At 35.3% G+C, this 25,548-nt stretch overlaps 1 protein-coding gene across 5 annotated transcripts in view; it reads right to left on the bottom strand.

The window, feature by feature from the left end:
• The window catches only part of TLL1 (tolloid like 1), a 343,253-nt gene that overhangs the window by 116,589 nt on the left and 201,116 nt on the right, over nt 1-25,548 (bottom strand). For all 5 annotated transcript variants that reach the window (XM_043483925.1, XM_043483909.1, XM_043483934.1 and 2 more), the window contains 3 exons: nt 6,721-6,823; nt 3,317-3,433; nt 2,003-2,148 (listed from right to left, as the gene is read on the bottom strand). In XM_043483925.1, coding sequence (XP_043339860.1) covers nt 2,003-2,148; nt 3,317-3,433; nt 6,721-6,823 — 366 coding nt within the window. The remainder of the gene's footprint in view (nt 1-2,002; nt 2,149-3,316; nt 3,434-6,720; nt 6,824-25,548) is intronic.

Here is a 25,548-nt window from a genome sequence, read left to right as displayed (position 1 = left end):
TGTTCTTGTCTAGGCAATCCCAGGGACAGAGGAGTCCATGGGGTTGCAAAAGGGTTGAACGTGACTTGGTGAGTAAACGACAACAGCGGAATAGTGACATGCTCAAACGTTAAATATTGAAATAGGGAAGACTGAAGATGATTGCGTTGGTGTGAGTAAGACTAAACAACCAAAGATGGTGTTACTCAAAGATAAGAGACCTACTAGACAATCAATTATGCCCAGTGTATAAATAAAGGAGGAACAAACATAAGGAAATAAAGAAAAATGAAGAAAGGACAGGGAACTGGAGATAACAAATAAAAGATACTATCAAACAAGCTATTATATGACATGACCTTACTTCAGCTTCAAAACGTAGTAACAACTTATTCATCCACTTAATCAACAAGGGTTTATTAAATGACTACCCTGTGTCAAGCATGGTTCTAAGTGCCTGGGGTATAAATATTTCCTATTTGTCCATACATTATCCTATTTTTGGAGAATGCCACTCTTACTACATTGATATATCGAAACAAACAAAAAAAGAAACAGAAAACCCCAAAATTGCAAACCAGCTAAGCCAGCAATTTCTGCGTCTCAGTTTTTAGATGCATCAAATGAATGTATTTGCTAACATCACTTTTGTAATAGAATTTTATAAAACACTGAAGTATTGTTGGAAGACAGGTCTCAATGTTTTCAATAGCACAAAATATGGGGTCATATCTAATGGGGTCATTAGATAATTTTTCAGTGAACCAGTTGTTTCGCTCTAAAAAGTGGGTGAATCCTCAACAATTTTATTACTCTTTACAACAAAGTAATCTATTTCAATAATGTCTTCAATCCAATAAAAATTTAAAAGTTAAATGTGAGTCAAATAATCTCAGAACCAAGGCTTCCAAAAATGCAAAGTGGTCAGGGGCATAAACATCTTGATCACAGGAGAAAAGAGAATTTTTTCATGATTAAAAAGAAATATGCTAAAAATTAAAGGTACAAGCAAAGGGGTAGAGAAGAACCAAAACATATGTTACAGAGATTACAGGTGACGGAAAGACATTCTCTGGGTTTTCGAGTAAACCCTGTATTCCCCTGGGGTTCCTGCTTTGGGGACTGAGACACCTCACATCACCAATTCAGTGGCAAGTATATCTTGACAGTAAGTGGGGTTCTCGGCAGACTTCTGATCACTCAGACAGTAAGTAGAACCTCTAATCAGTAAAGAAATAATCTCCAATAATGGCATCTTGATCTCTTCCTGGACCTACTGCCAACACCTCATCATTCCTACCTACTCTGCTTTGGGCTCTCAATTTCTAGCCTGATTCTATAATTTAAGCATGCTCAGGAGTTCCAAACAAATTCTCATGTCTCTCAGCTTCTCACCCCTTACTCAGTTCTCACCGTCACACAAAAATGACTCATTAGCTAGCACAGTAGTTTTGGATGCAGCTTTTGCTCCAGGATTCTGACTGGCCTTTGGTTTATTCTGTCCTCATCTAATAATGCAATTTTGGTGCTGCTCTCTTTCCCACTAAATATTTTTGATAAAGTCAAAATCTCCTAAGAATATTTAAATTCCTGTTTTTGATATAAACAATTTTCTACATAATAATAAAAAAGGTGAAAAATGGATTTTCCCCCTAAAGACAACAAAAAAGATGAGCTACCTTTGGCCTCTTAGTTTAGAGGAAAACTAAAAGTTCTTTTTTTTTTTTTTTTATGGACTCTTCAAGCATTCTTGTGAAACAAGCCTGGTCATTTTTCAAAAGAAACTATTGTCAGTACTCCAAACATTTTTAATTCAAAAAGCACAGATAATATAAGCTCACTTTAATCTTCTTGAAAATGTCTGCAATGAGAGGAACAAAGGAAAAAAAAAGTTCTCTCGCTCTTGATGTTGCATTTTATAGGCAATCTTTTGCTTCTTCACTGATTCCACAGTTCTCGCTTACTTAAATGCAGTGTCATTTAGGGAGGATGTGCCCCACAAAGGCTGCCTCAAGGACTTTACCTCAAAGGCCTGAAAGATCAGGCCAACGTAGCAGTCTTCTGACACTGCTATTTTCCACACACATTCTTTCATTGGCCTGTAGTCATCAGGATAATTAGGAGACTGAATCTGTCCTTCATTTTTATGTATCTCACCTCCACAGATAGCTGAGGAAAGCAAAAATAAATAAATAAACCTAGACATGCCATTTCATTTCCATTTTCTTCTAAGACAACATTTTAGTTCAGTGCCTGTAGCTGAACATATAAAGACCAGGTTGTAAAAATCAAGGTTGGCTAGTTGCCAATACTTTTATCAACCAAGTATTTCATTGATTAAAAAAAAAAAATTAGCCACTTAGCTATAAATATTAGATGACAGTCAGCAAAGGAATATGAGACTTTTTAACCACTATTAATTCACACCTTTACAAAAACAAGCCTCCTTGTTAGACTTTAAAAACCGTCTGAAATTTTAAAATTTATTCCATGTGAGTTCGCTCTGTGATCCCCTGAACTGCTGCTTTGGGGCTTTGACCTCAGTCAGTGGAAGAGCTCTTCAGGAGAGAAGCGCCACAGAGCTCCCTGGGCCCCTGGTGTGAGCAGGCCGCACGTGCAACATCTGTGGCTCCACCCAGGCCACAACTCCTGTCCTCATAAAAGTCTAAAAGAAGCACAAACTGTCTGTCTTGTAAACTGCCTAAATTTCTGTGCTGTCGGAGGCAGGAGCAAAAAGGGTCATCTCCATCCATGATCAAGAAGGAAACTGTTTTTAAAGCCAGGAAGCACAATGCCAGTTTACTCTTTTAAAGACATATAGAACAAAGCAGCTGGTAAATTCTTCTTGAATGCTGACTCTCTCATGTAGACAAAGCAATCTCCAGAAATGTGCACAATTATTTTCTGTGCAGTTTCCTTTAACAGGACATTTCCACAATACAGGTAGAAAATACAGACAAACTCAGTACAAAGAGAACTGGCAATTTCTTCATAATATTTTAATATTATTCTGAAAAAACAATCAAAGTTGAAGAATCCTGTGCCATTTGATTGCTGTTTTCCACACATCTCTAATGAGTTATTTTTCCCCACACATCACTGATGAGAACATTTATATATTACCACATTACTGGTACCAGAAAACAGGTTATTTTTGCAATTAAATTTACTATTTTTATTAAAATCATCCCATGGACATCATAATGCAATTTAGAAAATTAAATAATTAAAAATTGCATAATTAAAATACAATTACAATACTATTCAAATGAAATTGAAAGTACATTTTTTTAAAGAGGTCTAAGGAAAAGCCATCTCTAAACTCAAAGTGACTTGCCTTCATAGACTGCTGCAAAGCCCTTTCCTACCCAATTGCTGCTGCTGCGAAACTCAATCCACATTCTGCTTTCTGTAGAGGTAAGAACTTCAGGCAATTTGTCCCCACAGAATCTACCTAAAAGAGATAAAAGAATAAAGAGAGACTTCTGAATATGACTTTATATTCTAACTGGTTTTCCTACTAGCTACAAATTACATACATAAAACCAGATTTGGTTCCTATCACCATGCTTAGTAACTACAGCCATAGCTATTAATCCTTAATATTTACTTAATAAAAGTATATAAGTAAAACTATCTCTTCTTATTTATTTATAGAATATTGGAACATATCACCCTTAGATTAAATGACTGATACCACTACCACTATCTGTAGAATTAGGAAACAGCTAGCTCAAAACATCTATTTGTAAAAGGACACACGATACATCAAGGTAGGGAATGTTATTCCACAGAGAAGAGAAAAACCTCAAGTGATCCTGAAAAACTACTTTAATTGTCAGTCTGGTCATTAGTTGGGAAGTGACAGCTCAAGTGTAGTTCTTTGTTTAGCCAAGTTCAGTGGCAATTTATCATAGAAACCTATGGGCTGCCTAAGGATCTTATGTTACTACATACATCCCATCTCATCTATAAAGCTATAGCACGTAGTGTAGTAGAATGGCAAACAGTATTAGAAGACTTGAGTATGAGTTTTGATATTTTTCTGATTGTGTACCCACAGGCAAGCATAATACTGAATGAATATAATAATAACTGTCATTCCTTCTTCCCTCCCTCTACCCTCTGCAAATATTCATTGCTTACTGTATGTTTGCTCTTGTGCTCAAAGATTTCATTTTGATGGTAAAAAGTTAAATATGATAATACACATGAAATAATTCTACAAATAATAATACATTGTCATTCATTTTTGTGTACCCTTGCTAATGATTTCATACATAGTTTTAGTAAATGAAAAAAGTCAAAACACATTTATACTAACAGCTAACAGGTGAAAAAAAAATGTCTTCCTAAATGGTATTAGGGGCATGTATTAAAAACTTAGGGCCATGTAAAAGAGAGCAATGTCTCTAATACTGTAATGTGTAGGAAAGGGAGGGGGAGAAGGATAAATTAGGAGTATGAGATTAACAGATGTGGGTGCATGCTAAATTGCTTCAGTTGTGTCCGACCCTTTGTGACCATATGGACTATAGCCTGCCAGGCTCCTCTGATCATGGAAATTCTCCAGGCGAGAATACTGGAGTGGGTTGCCATGCCATCCTCCAGGGTATCTTTCTCATCCAGGGATCGAACCCATGTCTCCTGTGACTCCTGCATTGCAGGCAGTTTTTTTACCACTGAGCCACTGGGGAAGCCCATGAGGTTAACAGATACACACTATTATAATATAAAATAGACAAACAAAGATTTACTATATAGCACAGGGAACTATATTCAATACTTTGCAATAACTCATAATGGAACATAACCTGTAAAAAGAATATATGTGTGTGTGTAGATAGATAGATAGACATTGGCTTTGCATTCCCTGGTGGCTCAGTGGTAAAGAGTCTGCCTCCAATACAGGAACTTCAGGAGATGTGGGTTCGATCCCTGGGTCGGGAAGATCCCCTGGAGGAGGAAATGGCAACCCACTCCAGTATTCTTGCCTGGAAAATCCAACGGACAGAGGAACCTGGTGGGCTACAGTCCGTGGGGTCACAAAGAGTCAGACACGACTGAAGCAACTTAGTGTATATATATATATATATATATATGTATATATATATATACATACATATATAGGTATGAATCACTTTGCTATACACGTGAAACTAATACTGTAAATCAACTGTACTTCAATTTTATTTCAATTCTGAATAAAGGAAGCTGGAAGATAGCAACCTGACTAAAAGAGAAAAAGCTGTAATTCACATGAATTGCCAGGGTGTCTGTTAAATGCAGTCTGTTTCAGGAGGTATGGAGTAGAACCTGCATTTCTATCTTTCTAACACCCAAGTGACTCTGGGGCTGCCAGTGTGATGGCTACACTCTGAGGAGCAAGGTCTCAGAGAAACAGCGGGGAAAGCTTTCCATATGAACACTGTGGTCAGACTGAACCAGTGTGTTAGGCTATTATACCCTGCAGTATGTAATGCTGATGGTGCTGTAAAAAACTGTTCTCAGTATTCAGCTTTAGGTTTGATTTTTCAATATGAATTTAATAAAATGTTTTATTAGGAACACACATACATATCAACATATTATAAACAGCTTCATCTAGGCTAAGAAACTGGGGTTTCCCAGGTGGCACAGTGGTAAATAATCCACTTTTGCCCATGCAGGTGACACGAGTTCAATCCCTGGATTGGGAAGATCTCCTGCAGAAGGAAATGGTAACCCACTCCAGTATTCTTGCCCCGGAAATCCCATGGACAGAGGAGCCTGGCAGTGGGATCAGAGAGTCAGAGAGGACTTTGCAACTGAAGAGCAACAGCAACTACAAGGCTAAGAAACTAAATGTTCAAGACAATGTTTTCCTCAACCTGACATTGAATTAGTTAAAATCTTTGTTTCCTCAGTTTTAAGCATTTCTACAGATCTCTTGAATTTACTAAGGTTGCTGTCACTTTTAATACAAATGTGTCCATTCAGCAGGTTTTAGATGTTAAGAAGAAAAGATCTGTAGGCACTTAAAAACAACTGAGCAAAGTCACTTCTAAAAATAGAAGAGAAAGTTACAATTTAAAAAAAAAAAAAAAAATCAATAGAGTAGACACATGCTCACAGCAGTTCTCACCTTAAACTGAAACAGAGGGCAACAGAAACTGCCTCATGTAAGTTAATGTGTGGTCTGTGGTTAAAGGTTGGTAGGATACTTTGATATGCACTGAATTTGAGCTACAATTTATGACACAAACTACATACACACCTTCTAAGCCACAAAAATGTGAGAGGCAAAACTGTGATGTCTACAGTAAGAACCAATATTTTTGGTGCAGGAAGCCAACAGCTGAATGTGTACCTAACACCCCATGCTCTACTGCCTTAGCAAAGAAAGAAAAACAAAACATATACACATATACACACAAACACACAATTTATCTGGTTTACCCATTAGAACTTTGATTTTAAAATTAAAAATATAGAATATGTGATGAGTATTCACTATAAGCTATTCTAAATCATCATGTTCAGATCCAAGCACCATCTCATAATTGAAGCTGGTTTAAATTAATCTGTTGTCTATATGTAAGTATTTTTGCTATGATTTAAAAAAGTATAATAAAAATTAAAATACTGGTCTCATGTACCTTAAACCCTAAGGTGACTCTTGAAAGAATTGTCTCTGGATAAGACAGACTATATATAGACATGTAAAAAGCAAAAAAAAAACAAAAAACAAAAAACTCTTACCAAGGAGAGGTGACTTCCTCCAGTACCCATCTCTTACTTCAATATAATCATACCAGCACAAACTACTTTTGTATAGGTCCATTGTAGTAAAATTTAAAACAATCTGCAAAATGGAAAAAAGAATACACAGATTAAAAATGATTATAATTTCATATGGCTAGGAACCCAGATCTACTGTGAAAACAGACTAATAGCAAATTCTTTTTTTCTTCCTATATTAGTATCTAATATTTTTTCTTTAATAAAACAAAAAAAACCCAACCCATTTTCCCAATTTAATGTCTAACAATTTAGAAGCACAATGCCAATAAATAAACATTTCAGCAATTAAACCAAAGCTTCTGTAAAGTTAATTGAACAATTGTGAGATGAGAAATCTTTATTCAAACATTTTATTTTGAATTTTCTTAGATAAACATGACTATGAAAAGTTCTGATTTTGTTATGACTGTCTTTTAATAATTTATTTCAGACATCTACAATTATGTTAAAATAACCACCATGTGCCATATTCCAGGAATATAATATCATTGTGTACTTGAAATGTTTTAAATACAGCTTTAGAATTAAAATTTCTCCATATAACTATAATCAAAGACAGATGTCACTATGCTTCTCTAAATTCAAGAATATATATTCAAAGACCTTTTAAGTTAGAAGACCTTGTACATGACATTTTATTTTGTACTTTGCTTTGAAATGTTACTTTTCAAGATAATTCAAGGATAACTCAAGGAAAGACAGTTTTCTTACTGCTTTATAAAAAGACTTTACTTTTCAGATAATTAACAGTTTTTTCAGTTGATTACACCAAAAAGTAGAGGAAAACTAACATAAGAAATGCATATATCTGATGAGGTAAAATTTACTTGAACAATACTTTTTTCATTGAAAAACTCATTCTAAGTCTATTCTGCTAATAATATCTAAGATGCTTATGGTGTATAGTGAATGTGTTTTTTACTCTAGAAATCAAAATGGACTTTGGCTAAAAGTAAAAAATTATGAATGTTTGAAATACTTCTAATATAAAAGTATAGTTTCTAACTGCATAAGCAGAATGTTTTTGTGACAATATAAAATCTGAATATAAGAAGACTCTTAAGCAAATGAAAAAAATAATGAGCTTTGAATTCATATTTGCTAAAAGTACTATCATTGTTGTGTTAGAAAGCATATACTTCTTTTTGAGCACACTATTTAACAGAAAGGTAAGTACAAACTGTTTCAAGCAATCCCCAACTAATTTACTTCTTCCTATAATGAAGATGGAAACAGTGAGAGACTTTATTTTCTTGGCCTCCAAAATCACTGCAGATGGTGACTGCAGCCATGAAATTGAAAGACATTTGCTCCTTGGAAGAAAAGGTATGACAAACCTAGACAGCATATTAAGAAAACAGACATTAACTAGCTGTCAAAGGTCCATCTAGTCAAAGCTATGGTTTTTCCAGTAGTCATGTATGAATGTGAGAGTTGGACCATAAAGAAAGTTGAGAGCCAAAGAATTGATGCTTTTGAACCGTGGTGTTGGAGAAGACTCTTGAGAGTCTCTTGGACTGCAAGGGGATCCAACCAGTCAATCCTAAAGGAGATCAGTCCTAATATTCATTGGAAGGACTCACTCATTAAAAAAGACCCTGATCCTGGGCTTTAATTAAGGTCATACTTGAATGGTGTAGTGGTTTTCCATACTTTCTTCAATTTAAGTCTGAATTTTGCAATAAGGAGTTCATGATCTGAGGCACAGTCAGCTCCTGGTCTTGTAATTAAATTAAAGAAAGTAGGGAAAACCTTACTACTTACATGAGGAGGCCTGATAAATAGCTGAGAAAAGAGAAACTAAAGGCAAAGGAGAAAAGGAAATATATATCCATTTGAATGCAGAATTCCAAAGAAGAACAAGGAGAGATAAAAAAGCCTTCCTCACTGATCAATCGAAAGAAATAGAGTTAAACAATAGACTGGGAAAGACTAGAGATCTCTTCAAGAAAATTAGAGATCTCTTCAAGAAAAGGAATGTTTCATTAAAAGATGGGCACAATAAAGGACAGAAAATGTATGGACCTAACAGAAGCAGAAGATATTAAGAAAAGGTGGTAAGAATACACAGAAGAATTGTACAAAAAAGATCTTCATGACCCAGATAATCAGGATGGTGTGATCACTCACCTAGAGTCAGACATCCTAGAATGTGAAGTCAAGTAGGCCTCATGAAACATCACTACGAACAAAGCTAGTGGAAGTGATGGAATTCCAGTTAAGCTATTTCAAATCCTAAAAGATGATGCTGTGAAAGTGCTGCACTCAATATGCCAGTAAATTAGGAAAACTCAGCAATGGCCACAGGAATGGAAAAGGTCAATTTTCATTCCAATCCCAAAGAAAGGCAATGCCAAAAATGTTCAAACTACCACACAATTTCACCCATCTCACATGCTAGCAAAGTAATGCTCAAAATTATCCAAACCAGGCTTCAACAGTATGTGAACAATGAACTTCTAGATGTTCAAGATGGATTTAGAAAAGGCAGAGGAACCAAAAATCAAATTGCCAGCATCTGTTGGATCATCGAAAAAGCAACAGAGTTCCAGAAAAACATCTACTTCTGTTTTATCGACTACGTCAAAGCCTTTGACTGTGTGGATCACAACAAACTGTGGAAAATTCTTAAAGTGATGCGAGTACCAGACCACCTTACCTATCTCCTGAGAAATCTGTATTCAGGTTAAGAAGCAACAATTAGAACTGGACATGAAACAACAGACTGGTTCCAAATAGGAAAAGGAGTACGTCAAGGCTGTATATTTTCACCTGCGTATTTAACTTGTATGCAGAGTACATCATGCAAAATGCTGGGCTGGATGAAGCACAAGCTGGAATCAAGATTGCCAGGAGAAATACCAGTAACCTCAGATACGCAGATGACACCACCTTTATGGCAGAAGTGAAGAGGAACTAAAAAGCCTCGATGAAAGTGAAAGATGGGAGAGAGAAAGTAGGCTGAAAACTCAACATTCAGAAAACTAAGATCATGGCATCTGGTCCCATCACTTCATGGCAAATAGATAGGGAAACAATGGAAACAGTGACAGACATTATTTTGGGGGGCTCCAAAATCACTGCAGATGGTAACTGCAGCCATGAAGTGAAAAGATGCATTGTGCTTGGAAGAAAAGCTATTACTAACCTAGACAGCATATTAAAAAGCAGAGACATTACTTTGCCAACAAAGGTCTGTCTAGTCAATGCTATGGTTTTTCCCGTACTTATGTATGGATATGAGAGTTGGATTATAAAGAAAGCTGAGTGCTGAAGAATTGATGCTTTTGAACTGTGGTGTTGGGGAAGACTCTTGAGAGTTCCTTGGACTGCAAGGAGATCATACCAGTCAGTCCTAAAGGAAATCAGTCCTAAAGGAATCAGTCCTAAAGGAAATCAGTCCTAAAGGAATCCTGAATATTCATTGGAAGGACTGATGCTGAAGCTGAAATTCCCATACTTTGGCCACCTGATGTGAAGAACTGACTCTTTGGAAAAGACCCTGATGCTGGGAAAGATTGAAGGCAGGAGGGGGAGGTGACAATGGAGGATGAGATGGTTGGATGGCATCACTGACTTGAGGGACATGAGTTTGAGCAAGCTCTGGGAGTTGGTGATAGACAGGGAGGCATGGCATGCTGCAGTCCATGGGGTTGCAAAGAGTCAGACATGACTGAGTGGCTGAACTGAACTGAACTGAACTGACTGAACTGATGCTTGGAAAGATTGAAGGCAGGAGGTGAAGGGGACAATAGAAAGTTAGAAAGTTGGATGGCATCACCGACTTGATGGACATGATTTTGAGCAAGCTCTGGGAGTTGGTGATGGACAGGGAAGCCTGATGTGCTGCAGTCCATGGGGTCACAAAGAGTCAGACATGACTGAGCAACTGAATTGAACTGAGAATGAAGAAAGAACATAAACATAAATATTTTTCATGGCATTTTATATCTTTGGAGAAGGAAACGGCAATCCATTACAGTATTGTTGCCTGGAGAATCCCATGGACAGAGGAGCCTGGCAGGCTACAGTCCATGGGGTTGCAAGAGTCGCACACGACTTAGTAACTAAAGGGAGAGAGATTTTATATCTTAGCACCTCAAAGATTATTGATGAAATTGTATGTCACAGTTGGTTTTAATTGCCAATATAAATAATCATTTCACAGTGGTAGAAAGTAAGAATTTGTCTAACTATAATGAAAATCAATTGCACCTTACAGTGGTATTAACATTTTACCATTAAATTAAACATTTATCAGTTTTTTGTACATGTACTTTCCTGATTACCAGTTGCAAAATCTACCAAGGATGTGAAAATAGAGATATGATGCTATTTAAATGTACCAGAGTAAGCATGGCATAATTTGGTTTGGTTTAATAAAACTTTTCATTTATTTGTTTCTGTTTTAGTTACAGTTTTTCTTTTTCCTTTGTTTTTTTCCATCTGATGTTATCATTCTAAATATTGTAGAAGAATATTTACAAGAATTTCCTAAATATCAAAGGACAAAAGACTTTTTTTCACTTTTTTTTCAATAATCCTCAAGAACTGATTAATAAAATGCATATTTTCTGAACTATTTTCCTGAAATGTGGTTGTAATATGTTTGCTCTTCCAACTCTGAATACTAATTCAACATTAGGTTATCCTTAGGGTTTAACTGGAAAATAATTTATGGTTTTCCCCCTGAACTTTGTATTTAAGTTTGCTACAAATGTGGAATAATACCACTTTCTGATATGAAGTTTCATTCTGCATTTGTATTCTCCCTATAACAAGGAGCAGGTTTCAACTATAACGAATGAGAACTTGTTCATTATAGCAGAGATGGAAAACTAGAATACAGATACAAATGGTAGACCTCAAGGTTCATTTGTGGCTTCCCTCTGGGCTATAAAGGAGAGTTTTATAATGGCATGCAAAGAGTTTCAACTTCCTCCTTGGTGAGGAAAAAATCAGCTAAATTGGAGTGATGTGTATGATCAGAATTTACTCAAAATTGAAACAGTGTGGTTGGGTTGCTTATGATAGTTAATTTTTGAAGCCTGCAACACATACACACACACAGTCGGAAGGGGGACTAACTCTAAACAGAACAGTTTCCTATCTTGCTTTTGATCTTCTATATTAAACTCCAAGTACTCTGAAGAAACAAAACTGGCCTACTTAAATGTAAAACACATAGTTCTTTAGAAGCAGAAAATGTAATAATGGCAAGTTTTCTAAAATCAAATCTAGGGTTCTGATGCAGAAGTAAAACACTGGCCTTTGACTATGGTTACTAGCAGAAGCCATACTTGAATTACAAATCAAAAACACTTGCAAAATATTTGAATGTTTTATATTATGCTATTTTATATTTTATATAAATATGCTGCATTTTTTTCAAACAATGATGAAATAAAAACTACCTAGCACAATTACATATATGTTTTATTTCTTATGTAAAGTATCTAGTTACCATTTATCAATTTATAATTAATCATAGGTCCCATGGAACATGGGATTGAGGGAAATACAGGGGACAATTCTAAGATTTCCTGTGATCTATTTGGAGTCTTAGTTGCTATTCTACAAAGTTAAATGGATTCAACTGCTGTGGAGTTTGCTTATTAAGACTTTGTTTTACAGTCCTAGAGAGTGAACTGTCTTGAAGAAAGGCAGATCAACAGTCAAGGGACCAGATGTCTGAAAGTCTCTAGAGAAAGATAATCAGTGAACTGTTGTCAGCACAATTAAGATATTATCGACTACCTAAACCAATTTCATAAGCACCATAAAAAGATCAGTCAAAAAAAAGATTTATACTTTATAGTGCTGAGGATGCTCCCCATCTTCAGCACTATAGAAATCTTGTCAATTAGACTATTATTAAATAGTTCTTTAGAAAGAAACATTAGAATCAAAGCAGTAAAATAAAATTGATTTCTGGGCTCCATCCAAAAGCAGCTTGGACAAGTCTAATAAACTGTCTAGGGAGATAACTGTTTTCTTCTCAGATGTGAGACAAAGGGCAAAACCAGTAAACTATACCCATGGGCCAAATCCAGCTTGCAGCCAGTTTTTGTAAAGAAAGTTTTGTTGTACACATTCCTTTACACATTCTCTATGACTGCTTTTATATAATAGTAGAATTAAGTATTTCAACAAACTGTATAGCTGGCAAAAGCAAAAATATCATTTTTGACTGTATGTACTCTCTAGAAAGATTAGCCAAATCCTGAAATAATTGATAATTAAGGTTTTGTTCAGAGCTGAACTGTATCATGCTAAAGGGAAATTTTGCACTTATTTTTACACTAAAAGTTGTTTGCAACTGGGATTCATAAAGCTGAGGTTCAAATTCTAGGTTCTCTTTTTGCTGGTTTACTTAAACTTTCTGAGTTTGAATGAATTCTTGCTATAAAATGGAGATCATCATATAAGACTGATCTGAGCAGAATTAAATCAGAAAAATTTAATTAAATAATGTGTAGAAAAACACTAAGGTAATCTAAATACATTGCTAAGATTCTCACAGATTATTATTTTCATGGTACATATTTGAGCATCTCTCACAATATAAATCCTAAACAGTTCAGTTCAGTTCAGTCGCTCAGTCATGTCCAACTCTTTGCGACCCCATGGACTGCAGCACGCCAGGCCTCTCTGTCCATCACCAATTCCCAGAATTTAACCAAACAGTAAATAAATAAAAAATTAGGAAACAGTTAGGAAATAAATAAAAATATTAATCCAATTTACCTAATACAATTATTCTGGAAGACATAAAAATGTTAATTTTAAAGTTTCGCAGGAAACTCTACATGTTAAAGTAAGGGATTCTTAATCTAAAATCTAAAGAAGAACAGATAGGAGAACTTGAGGCCTTGGTTTAAGCTCCTGTTTTACAACAAACTAGTTGTATAATTCAGGCAGATGCTAATTCCATCAGGGATTCATTATATGACAGGTAAAAACTGGGAACTGGATTAGGCTATGAAAATAATTTTTTGCTTAAATGTATATGATAGTATATATATTTTGAAATTTTGATTTGTCATCACCAGCTGTTCATCAGACCATTTATTATGCCTGACTTTCCTTAATCCCCACTCCATCCCTGTATCTCATCTGTTGCCAGTTTCTATAGACACTCTGCAGTGCACTTGAAAATATTCTCCCACTTCTTTATCACTATCAGTGCTCTCCGAGCTTCTCTGAATTAATCAACAGCTTCATAAGATATGCTTTGTTTTTTAGCTGTGCTCTTTTGCAATTCATCCTGCACTCTATGATCATTTTAATCCTAGTAAAGTTGAGTTCCCATCATGGTGCTGGCATTGGCATTTACATCCATCCTTACAGATTTCTAAGCCTGGGCTCAAAGATTCTAGGTCATAATCTACCTTTGCTACCTCACTTTCACTATCTCATAGAATCTCCATTCCACTAACCCTTGACTCTTGCTACTGGGTCCTGACAAAGTACCCTGATTTCAGTATTCCTTTATTCAAGGTATACATGATTCTACTTGGGATTCTGCTTCCCCCCTTTCCTATTTCTGGAAACTCTTCAAATCTCTCAAACTCTGAATTAAATAATGTCCTCTCTTCAGTCATGTCTGAATCTCCCAACAAGATCTAAGTTCTATCTCTGCAAATCCATGACAAGTTGAGTCTTGCTTTCCTCAGTTAGATTTTAGTTTGCCTATTAAGTTACTAGGCCTTTTTCTTGCTCTATGGTTGTAAGATTCTTGATGGCAAAGATTTCTTTCACAAGTCAGAAGTTGTATTTATTTTAATAAAATGAAATATTTTTTCTATATATAGTAATTGCTAAATTTAAGCATTAGCCTGTGGCAATATAAAATTTATATTGCAAATTGACCACGTATGTATAAATCATCAGATTCTGTAAAGAGAAAGTTCTGCAAAATGAGTCAAATGATAGTTTTTAAATGGGCTACACAGGGAAAGAAAAAAAAATTAACTCTAGTTAAGACAAAAGCAATATGCCCTTGTTGAAAGGAAACAATCAGTTCTAAGGGATGAAAGAACCAATGGTGTGTGCTTCTGTCAGCTCAGTATAACTATGCTCCCAGAGGCACATTCTGAGCTATCTCCAGTATTTGCCGTATAGCATCAAGGACAGCCTGGGATTGGATAGGAATTTCTCAGGGGCTATCCCGGTGGCACTAGTGGTAAAGAATCTGCCTGCCAGTACAGAAGATGTGGGTAGATCCCTGGGTCAGAAAGATTCCCTGGAGGAGGAAATGGCAACCCACTCCAGTATTCTTGGCTGGGAAACTCCATGGACAGAGGAGCCTAGTAGGCTACTCAGTCAGACATGACTGAGTATGCACACACACACACATCTTACCTCAGGAGGCTCAGTCTTAGCAAGAAATACATGTACATCAACAATCTTATTAAACTATGGAAAATAAACATAAAACTTAGCATTTTAACTCATTTAAGTATACAGTTCTGTGGCATTAAGTACATTATTCACATTGTTGTGTAACAAAATTCTTATATAAAAATATTTCCCCTGGATATAATAATATGTATTTATTGCAGAAATGAAAAGAAGAAGAAATAAAAACCTATCTATAAACCCACCAGGGAGAAATAAGCATTGTGTCAGTAATACTCTTCTATAATTTTGTCTCTAATATATATAATTTAAAAATTAGATATTTTTAAACTGTATACAGAAAACTATAAGACACTGATGAACTAAACCAAAGATGACACAAACAGATGGAGAGATATTCCATATTCCTGGGTTGGAAGTATCAATACTGTAAAAATGCTACCAAATGCAATCTACAGATTCAAAGCAATCCCTATCAAATTATCAATGGCATTTTTCACAGAACTAGGACAAAAAAAATCACAATTTGTATGGAAACACAAAAGACCCCGAATAGTCAAAGCAATCTTGAGAAAGAAGAATTTAGCTACAGGAATCAACTTTCTTGACTTCAGACAATATAACAAAGCTACAGTCATCAAGACAGTATGGTACTGGAAAAAAAATCCCAGAAATAAATACTAACGAACAGGATAGAAAGCCCAGAGATAAACCCACACACGTATAGGTACATTATTTTTGAAAAAGGTAGCAAAAATATACAATGGGACAAAGATAGCCTCTGCAATAAGTGGTGCTGGGAAAACTGTATAGCAACATGTAAAAGAATGAAATTAGAACATTTTCTAACACCATTCACAAAGATAAACTCAAACTGGGCTAAATATTTAAAAGACCAGAAAGTATAAAAGTCTTAGAGGAAAATACAGGCAGAACACTCTATGACATAAATCACAGCAAGATCCTCTCTGACCCACCTCCTAGAGTAACTGGAATAAAAACAAAAATAAACAAATGAAACCTAAGCAAACTTAAAAGCTTTTGCACAGCAATGGAAAACAAAAAAAAAAAAAAGAAAGAAAGAAAAAGAAGAAAAGACAACCCTCAGAATGGGAGAAAATAATAGCAAATGAAACAACTGACAAAAGATTAATTTCCAAAATATACAAGTAGCTCATACAAGTCACTACCTGAAAAACAAACAACCCAATCAAAAAGTGGGAAAAAGACCTAAACAGACATTTCTCCAAAGAAGACATACAGGTGGCTAACAAACACATGAAAAGATGCTCAACATTGCTCATTATTAGAGAAGTGCAAATCAAAACTAAAATCAGATATTGCCTCACACCTGTCAGAGTGGCCATCATCAAAAAATCTACAAACATTAAATGCTGGAGAGGGTATGGAGAAAAGGAGACCCTCTTGCACTGTTGGTGGAAATATAAATTGATACAGCCACTGTGGAAGACAGTATGGTGATTCCTTAAAAATCTAGGACTAAAACCACCATATGATCCAGCAATCCCACTAATAGGCATATACCCCAAGGTAACCAAAGTTGAAAAAGATACATGTACCCCAATGTTCATTGCAGCACTATTCACAATAGCTAGGGCATGGAAACAATCAGATATCCATTGATAGATGAATGGTTAAAGAAGCTGTGGTACATATATGCAATGGAATATTACTCAGCCAAAAAAAGGAATGCACTTAGGTGAGTTCTAATGAGGTGGATGAACCTAGAGCCTACTATACAGAATCTAGAAAGATGGTACTATGAAATTATTTGCAGGGCAGCAAAGGAGACACAGACATAGGGAATGGATTTATGGACACAGTAGGGGGAGAAAGGAGAGATGGGATGCATGGGGACAGTAACATGGACATTTACATTACCATATTCAAAATAGATATCCAATGGCTGTATGCCTCAGGGAACTCAAACTGAGGCTCTGTAACAACCTAGAGGGTGGGACGGGGAGGGAGGTGGGAGGGGGTTTCAAGAGGGAGGGGACATGTGCATACTCGTGACTGATTCATGTTGATGTTGGCAGAAACCAACAAAATTCTGTAAAGTGATTATCCTTCATTTAAAAAATAAATAAATTTAAAATGAAAAAAAATTAGATCTTTTCATGCCCATAATTTTTAACCTGTTTTTAAATTTACCAATAATTTGTAAACATAACCCTTTAATTCCAAGAAATGCAATTTTTAAAAAAAAATTAATGTTTGTAATAAGGGTGTCAAAATATTTTAAAATAACAACTCTTGTTCATCTTCAGAGAGATAAATTTAGTGACAGTCTTCTAATTTATACCATGTATTATTCCTTCCTCATAAAATAACTTGATAAAGAAATTACCAAATAAACATTTCACTTTCACATTGGCCATTATGTATGTTTTAGTAAAATAGAACATTTAGTCCTTAGAAACTCAATCAGTGCTCTCTTTTGGCTTTCAAATTTTATTTTGCTTTCAATCTTTCATTGTTACAAGTAGCTGTACTTGTACATAACCAGATAATTGCTGTATGATAAATTTCTAGGATAAAGTGTAGGCATATTTTGCAAAATGTGATACAGGTTACTAAAGTTCTTCAGAAAGGTTATTTCAATGTTTAGTTCTAGAAGTTGGGTACTCTTACAATCATTTGATACTGTAATTCTATCTCTTCTTTGAAAATGTGATAAATGAAATACAACATATCATTTTTGGCTCAAATAGCATTACTTTGATAAAGAATGACAGTAAACAGTTTAATACATTTATTAAATATCTATTTATCCTGATACTTCAATAAATATTCTACACTCTTAGTCATTTTCTAACATAGTATAGATATTTATTAATTTATAATAGCTCTTCATATATGTGTAGGATTAATAGTCTCTCATCCATTTGTTCTATAATAGTCCTCATTTTGATTTTAATATGTATGTTTTCAGTTTTGTCAAAGATTTAGTTGATGTAAATAGCTCAAAATATTTCACATTTCTTATTTCAATTATGTCCTCAAGACATCTTTTTCAAAATAAAAAACAAATCACTTATGCTTTCTTGAGAAAAAATATGCAGTATAAAATGTTAATTTTTAAAAAAAAATTATTTTATTACATATTAAAATTATTTACTGAGATTTCAATCCCAAAGAAGGGCAATGCCAAAGAATGTTCAAATTACCGCACAATTGCACTCATTTCACATGCTAGGAAGGTTATGCTCAAAATCCTTGAAGCTAGGCTTCAAAGTATGTGAAACGAGAACTTCCAGATAGATGTTCAAGCTGGATTTAGAAAAGGCAGAGGAACAAGAGATCAAATTGCCAACATCTGTTGGATCATGAAAAAAGCAAGAGAATCCCAGAAAAACATCTATTTCTGCTTAATTAACTACAGTAAAGCCTTTGATTGTGGGGATCACAACAAACTGAAAAATCCTCAAAGAGATGGGAATACCAGGCCACTTTAACTGCCTCCTGAGAAACCAGCATGGAGGTCAAGAAGCAGTAGTTAGAACCAGACATGGGGAAAAAAAAAAAAAAAAAACAGACATGGAACAACCTACTGGTTCCAAATTGGGAAAGGAATACATCAAGGCTGCATATTGTCACCCTGCCTTTTAATATTTATGCAGAATAGACCATGCGAAATGCCAGGCTGGATGAAGCTCAAGCTGGAATCAAGATTGTCAGGAGAAATATCAATAACCTCAGGTATGCAGATGCCACCACCATTATGGCAGAAAATAAAGAGGAACTAAAGAGCTTCTTGAAGAAGGCAAAAGAGGAGAGTGAAAAATCAGACTTAAAAAAGCATTAGAAAAAATAAGATCATGGCATCCAGTTCCATCACCTCATGGCAAATAGATGGAGAAACAATGGAAACAGTGACAGACTTTATTTTCTCGGGCTCCAAAATCACTGCAGATGGTGACTGCAGCCATGAAATTAAAAGATGCTTGTTCCTTGGAAGAAAAGCTATGAGAAACCTAGACAGCATATTAAAAATCAGAGACATCACTTTGCTGACAAAGGCATGTATAGTCCAGTAGTCATATAACGGATTTGAGAGTTGGACCATAAAGAAGGCTGACCGCCAAAGAAGATGATTTCAAACTGTGGTGCTGGAGGAGACTCTTGAGAGGCCCTTGGACAGCAAGGAAATCAAACCTAAAGGAAATCAGTCCTGAATATTCATTGGAAGGACTGATGCTGAAGCAGAAGCTCCATTACTTTGGCCACCTGATATGAAGAGCTGACTCATCAGCAAAGACCCTATGCTGGAAAAGGATGAAGGCAGAGGGAGAAGGAGGCAACAGAGGATGAAATGGTTGGATGGCATCACCAACTAAATGGACTTGAGTCTGAGCAAACTCTAGGGGATAGTGAAGGTCAAGAAGCCTGCTATGCTGCAGTCCATGGGGTCGCAGAGAGTTGGACATTACTGAGCAACTGAATAACAACAGCAACATTTATTGAAAAATTCTTTTCCCAATTTCTTTGAGGAATCATCTCTTTAAATGTGTAAATTACAAATCTATTCCCAGAGGCATAATTCTGAGCTTTCAAGGTTAATTCCAGAAGCTTAGACATTACCACAGGATTTGAAATATGATACAATTTTCTACGATCTTACAGTGTAATTTACTTCCTTTCACTAATTAGTTTCCAACTTGCCTTGGTTATTCCATACCTTTTATTTTGTAAATAAATTCTAGAAAACTTTGGTCTGGGTATGAAACAAAATTCTATTGGAGATTTATTTAGAATTACCTTAAAATCCTACATTAATTTTGGAAAAACTGACAATTATATCTTGCTATACAATATATAGTTGTGTGTTAGTCCCACAGTAAAGTCTTCTGCTTTCTAAAATCTATTACATTTTAATATATTTGTTTTTATTTGTTCACCTATATACCTGTTTTCTAGTTCATTCTCCTTAACTTTTGAAATAGGAAAATTGATATTCTATATAAGTTAAAAAATGTAATGATTAGCTCTGTCAAATGCAGTCTATTTAATATTCAGCAGATTACTTAATCTTTTCTTAAGCTTAATTTTCTTTACATGTAAAATGGAGATTACTGTCTTACTAAACTCACTGAGGTATGAATAGTTAGAGCAATTTGGCATAGCACCTAAAAGACCTCAATAAAGATTAAGTTTTTCTATTTATTGTATTAAAAACAAAACATTCTAGTCCCAAACCACCTTCTCATTGTTAAATATATATATTAAATTCCAGTGTTACCAGCATTATGAAAAAAACTTTTCTTTCCCATTTTGAAATTATTGCATGCTAAGTTGCGTCAATCATGCCCAACTCTTTGTGACCCTTTGGACTGTAGCCTGCCAGTCTCCTCTGTCCATGGATTCTCTAGGTAAGAATACTGAAGTGGGTTGCTATGCCCTGCTTCAGGGGATCTTCCCAACCCAGGGACTGAACCCATGTCTTATTTCTCCTGTGTTGGCAGACAGGTTCTTTACCACTAGCACCACCTGGAAAGCCCTTTGATATTACTATTTGATGAACTAACTGATTTTATAAAAATAAATTACTCTGAAATTACTAAATAAAACCATTTACAATTTTATACACTATAGAGATTGACCTAATTATATATATATATATATATATATATATATATATATGTATATATATACACACATATATATTTAGCAACCATGTGTTTTATATTTGTATGTGAAGCATTTCATAATTTTTTCATACTTGATGTATGGAGTGTGCCTATCACAATTTTACTTGTTTTGTAAAGCAAATGAAAAGGCTACACACTGTTTCTATAAATATATTTTATTATATGAGAAGTATCTGAAATTTTACAATTTGAAAAAATTTCATCAGTGATTAGCATCACTCTAAATAACTTGTTAGCTTATTTTTATCTTGTTATTAACTTATTAAATTTCTTGCACTCATTAAATCAGCTTTGATAATTTGAATTTCCAGGATTCTACATTAAGAAATATTATTTGCAGGGCAGGAATGGAAGTACGGACATAGAGAATGGACTTGTGGATGCGGTGGGGGGAGGCGGAGGCGCGAGGAACTGGAGCAGCACTGACATACACACACTGCCATGTGTAAAATAGATATAGCCAGCAGGAAGCTACTGCACAGCACGGGAAATTCAGCTCGGAGCTCTGTGGTGGCCTCAAACGGAGGGTGGGGGTGGGAAGGAGACTCAAGATTGAGGGGGTATATATATACATATGGCTGATTCATGTTGTTATAGAGCAGAAACTAACACAACAGTGTAAAGCAATTGTATTCCAATAAAAAAAGTATTTCTGCAAATTTTTATTTTTAAGCTGAATATATAGCTAATTATATCTAATGAAATTATATTATCATGAATTCAAGTAGAATTTTTAAAATGGAATAAAATATATATAAAAATTGTAGAAGGGAATGGCAATCCACTCCAGTATTCTTGCCTGGAGATTCCCGTGGAACTCTAGAAGAGCCTAGCAGGGCACAGTCTATGGGGTCGCAAAGAGTCAGATTCGACACTATAATATATAAAAATATTGAATCACTGTTGTACTTCTGAAACATATAACACTGTAAATTAATAATAATTGTTTAAAATCCACATTTCAAGCAGGACAAATATCACCAAAACAAGCTAAACTGAAAAATCGAATCTAAAATACAAATTATAGGTTAGACAAAATGAGATATGATGGAAGTCTGAGATGGGAGAAGGAATACTGAATAAAAATATTTGGTAAATCTTCAACAAATGCTGTTGGGAAAAATGGATCTTTATGTGTAAGAGTGGAGAAGGAAATGGCAACCCACTCCAGTATTCTTGCATGGAAAATCCTGTGGACAGAGAAGCCTGGCAGGCTACTTACAGTCCAGAAGATCAGAAAGAGTTGGACACAACTGAAGCGACTTAACAGACACACACACACATGTAAGAGAATGAAATCTTAAGCCATACACAAAAGTTAGCTTGACAATGGATTAAAGACCTATACATAAAACTCATAACACTAAACCTCCTAGAAGGAAACACAGGGGAAAATCTTCATTAAATTGGATTTGACAATGATTTCCTGGTTATGACTCCAAAAGAACAGGAAACAAGCAAAAAATAGATAATCAGTACTACATCAACTAAAAAGCTTTTGTGAAGCAAAGGAAAAAATCAACATTGTCAGAAGGCAACTACAGAAAAGGACATAATATTTACAAATCATATATATGGGGTAAATACATATAAAGAATATATGAAGTAGTCCTACAGCACAAACAGAAAATTTAAATAATCCAGTTTAAAAAATGGGCAAAAGACTTGAACAGGCATTTCTCTAAAGATGAAGTACAAATGGTGAATAAACAAAGATAAAACTTTCAATCATCAGAGAAATGAAAATCAAAACCATAAGGATGGTGACTCACATCCACTAGGGTGGTGACTATCAAAAGATATGAAAATAATACCTGTTGGTGAAGATGTGGAGAAACTGGACCCCATGTGCACTGTTGGAGAGATTCTAAAATAGTGCAGCCACTATGAAAAACAATATGAAAGTTTCTCAAAAAATTAAAAATAGAACTGTCAAATGATCCATCAATCCCTGAGAACTTAATATGCATGCTACTGAGAGAGGCTGGAACCTGGACACTCTGCTATAGTGCTGAAATGCTTGTACCTGGACACATTTCTCCTTGAGCAACAAAATACAAAGAACCAATATAGGACTCAAAATAACTGCATAAAAGTTCAATTAGGGCAATTTCTGGGCAAAGCATAAAAAGAGACCAAAAAGCCCAACTGCCACTTCTGAAGAGCCTGGAGGAAAAGCAGGGCACTGCATATGCCCCCTGCACTCAACACCACCAGAAGGGTGGGCAAACCACTTGAGCCACTCCTCAGGTCTGACCCCTGGACACACTCCTACCTTCACTCCATGTAAGTAACAAGCTCACGTCCACTTGGGGAATGAGCAAGCAAAGGAAGCTGTTGTTTGTTCTTGCTTACCTCTGCTGCAACAGGGACCCATAAAGCCTTGCCTGAATTACTTATCTGGCCTCTAGTAGATTTCTACTGATTGAAGAAGGCCAAGAAATGTGGTAAGTATCACTACAGCATGAATAAGATTTGAGGCCATTATGCAAAGTAAAATAAGACCTCTACAAAAGAATAAACACAGTGTGACTTACTTATATGAGGTATATAAAGTAGTCAGATTCATAAGAAACAGAAAGTAAACGGTGCTTACCCTATCTGAGGGGAGAGAAAACTATTAAAGATGTTGTTTCAGTTTTGCAAGATGAAAAAGTTCTGGAGCTATGTTTCACAAAGTGTGTATATATTTACCACAGCTGAATTGTATATTTAAAAATGATTAAGGCAGCAATTCATGTTGTATGTTTTTTATCACAAAAAATGTTAGGCAAATATCTGCATATAGTTAAATGTTAACCACAAAAAACAATAATAACATCTCATTTATTTCAAGAAGAAAACAAGCTTGAAAACAAAACAAAACAATAGGATGTGACAATGTGAATCACAATCTTATTTTTAGAACCATTTAATGGCTTTGGAGAAGGATAAAGATACTAATTATATATGACTCCATTAGAAGAGTAGGCTAGTAGGAAAAGATACCAAATAACAGTATACGCATGTAAACTTTCCAAACCAGTAGAGAAAAGAAAAATGTAATGAGGGAATTTAAACCATAATTCAATACATAAGAAGGCAAAACAGAAAAAACAAAACAACTGGGACATAGAGAATGCAAAAAAGAAGCCATAATACAACAATAACCATAACAGATGTAACTACAATAAGCACTCTATTTAAAAACAAAACTTGCTCTCATGGATTCAAATAAAAAAATAAAATCGAACTATTTGCTGCCTAAAAGTGACGTACCTGAGACACATATCTTGAAAGACCAAATGTGTAAAGTAAGATAAAGATATACCAGGCAGAAACATTAATCAAAAGAAAGAAGATTTATTAATATCATAAAAAATAGAACTTTAACTAAAATATGACTAGCGATAGATTCATTATATAATGATACATTTTATCAGAAAACTAATATTGTAAGCTTATAAGTATACAGCATATAATATAGCGTAAAATATTTTAAAACTGTTGTTGTTCCTCAGTCACTAAGTCGTGTCCAACTTTTCTAATGCCAGGCTCCTCTGTCCTACTCTATCTCTCAAATTCACTAAAGTTCATGTCCATTGAGTTGATTATACTTTGTTGCTCCCTTCTCCTCCCACCTTCAATCTTTCCCAGCATCAGGTCTTTTCCAGTGAGTCACCTCTTTGCATCAGGTGGCCAAAGCATTGGGGCTTCAACTTCAACATCAGTCCTTCAATGAATATTCAAGGTTGATTTTCTTTAGGATTGATTGGTTTGATCTACTTCAGTCCAAAGGACTCTCAAGAATCTTCTCTGACACCAAAATTCAAAAGCATCAATTCTTTGATGCTAAGCCTTCTTTAAGGACCAACTCTCACATCCTTACATGACTACTGGAAAAACCACAGTTTTGACTCAACCGACCTCTGTGGCAAAGTAATGTCTCTGATTTTTAATATGCTATCTAGGTTTCTGACAGCGTTCCTTCCAAGGAGCAAGTGTGTTTTAATTTCATGGCTGCAGGCACCATTCACAGTGATTATGGAGAATAAGAAAATGAAATCTGTCACCGTTTCCACTTTTTCCCCTTCTATTTGCCATGAAGGGATGGGACTAGATGCCATGATCTTAGTTTTTTAAATGTTGATTTTCAATCCAACTTTTTCACTCTGCTCTTTTATCTTCATCAAGAGGATCTTTGGTTCCTCTTCACTTTCTGCCATTAGTGCAACATCTGACTATCTGAGCTTGTTGATATTTCTGCCAGTAATCTTGATTCCAGTCTGTGAGTGATCCAGTCCAGCATTTTGCATGATGTATTCTACATAGAAGTTAAACAAGGAGAACCAAAATATACATCCTTGTATATTGTACTCCTTTCCCAATTTTGAAACAGTCCATTGTTCCACATCCAGGTCAAACAGTTACAGTTTCTTGACCCTCATACAGGTTTCTCAGGAGACAGGTAAGGGGGGTATGATACTCCTATCTCTTGAAGAATTTTCCACAGTTTCTTGCAACCCAGTTAGTTAAAGGCTTTAGCATAGTCGATGAAGCAGAAGTTGATGTTTTTTTGGAACTCCCTTGTCTTCTCCATCATCCAAAAAGTGTTGGCAATTTGATCATTGGTTTCTCTGCCTCTTCAAAATCCAGCTTGTACATCTGGACGTTCTTAGTTCATGTTCTGCTGAAGCCTTATTGTTGTTCAATCACTGTCATGTCTGATTCTTTGTAACTCCATGAATTATAGCACCACAAGCTTCTCTGTCCT

Source organism: Cervus canadensis, chromosome 1 (genome assembly GCF_019320065.1).
Source record: "Cervus canadensis isolate Bull #8, Minnesota chromosome 1, ASM1932006v1, whole genome shotgun sequence".
In the NCBI taxonomy this organism is placed as follows: Eukaryota; Metazoa; Chordata; class Mammalia; order Artiodactyla; family Cervidae; genus Cervus; species Cervus canadensis.
The sequence above is the reverse complement of the archived record's forward strand: the minus strand, read 5'-3'. Positions and strand labels throughout refer to the sequence as shown.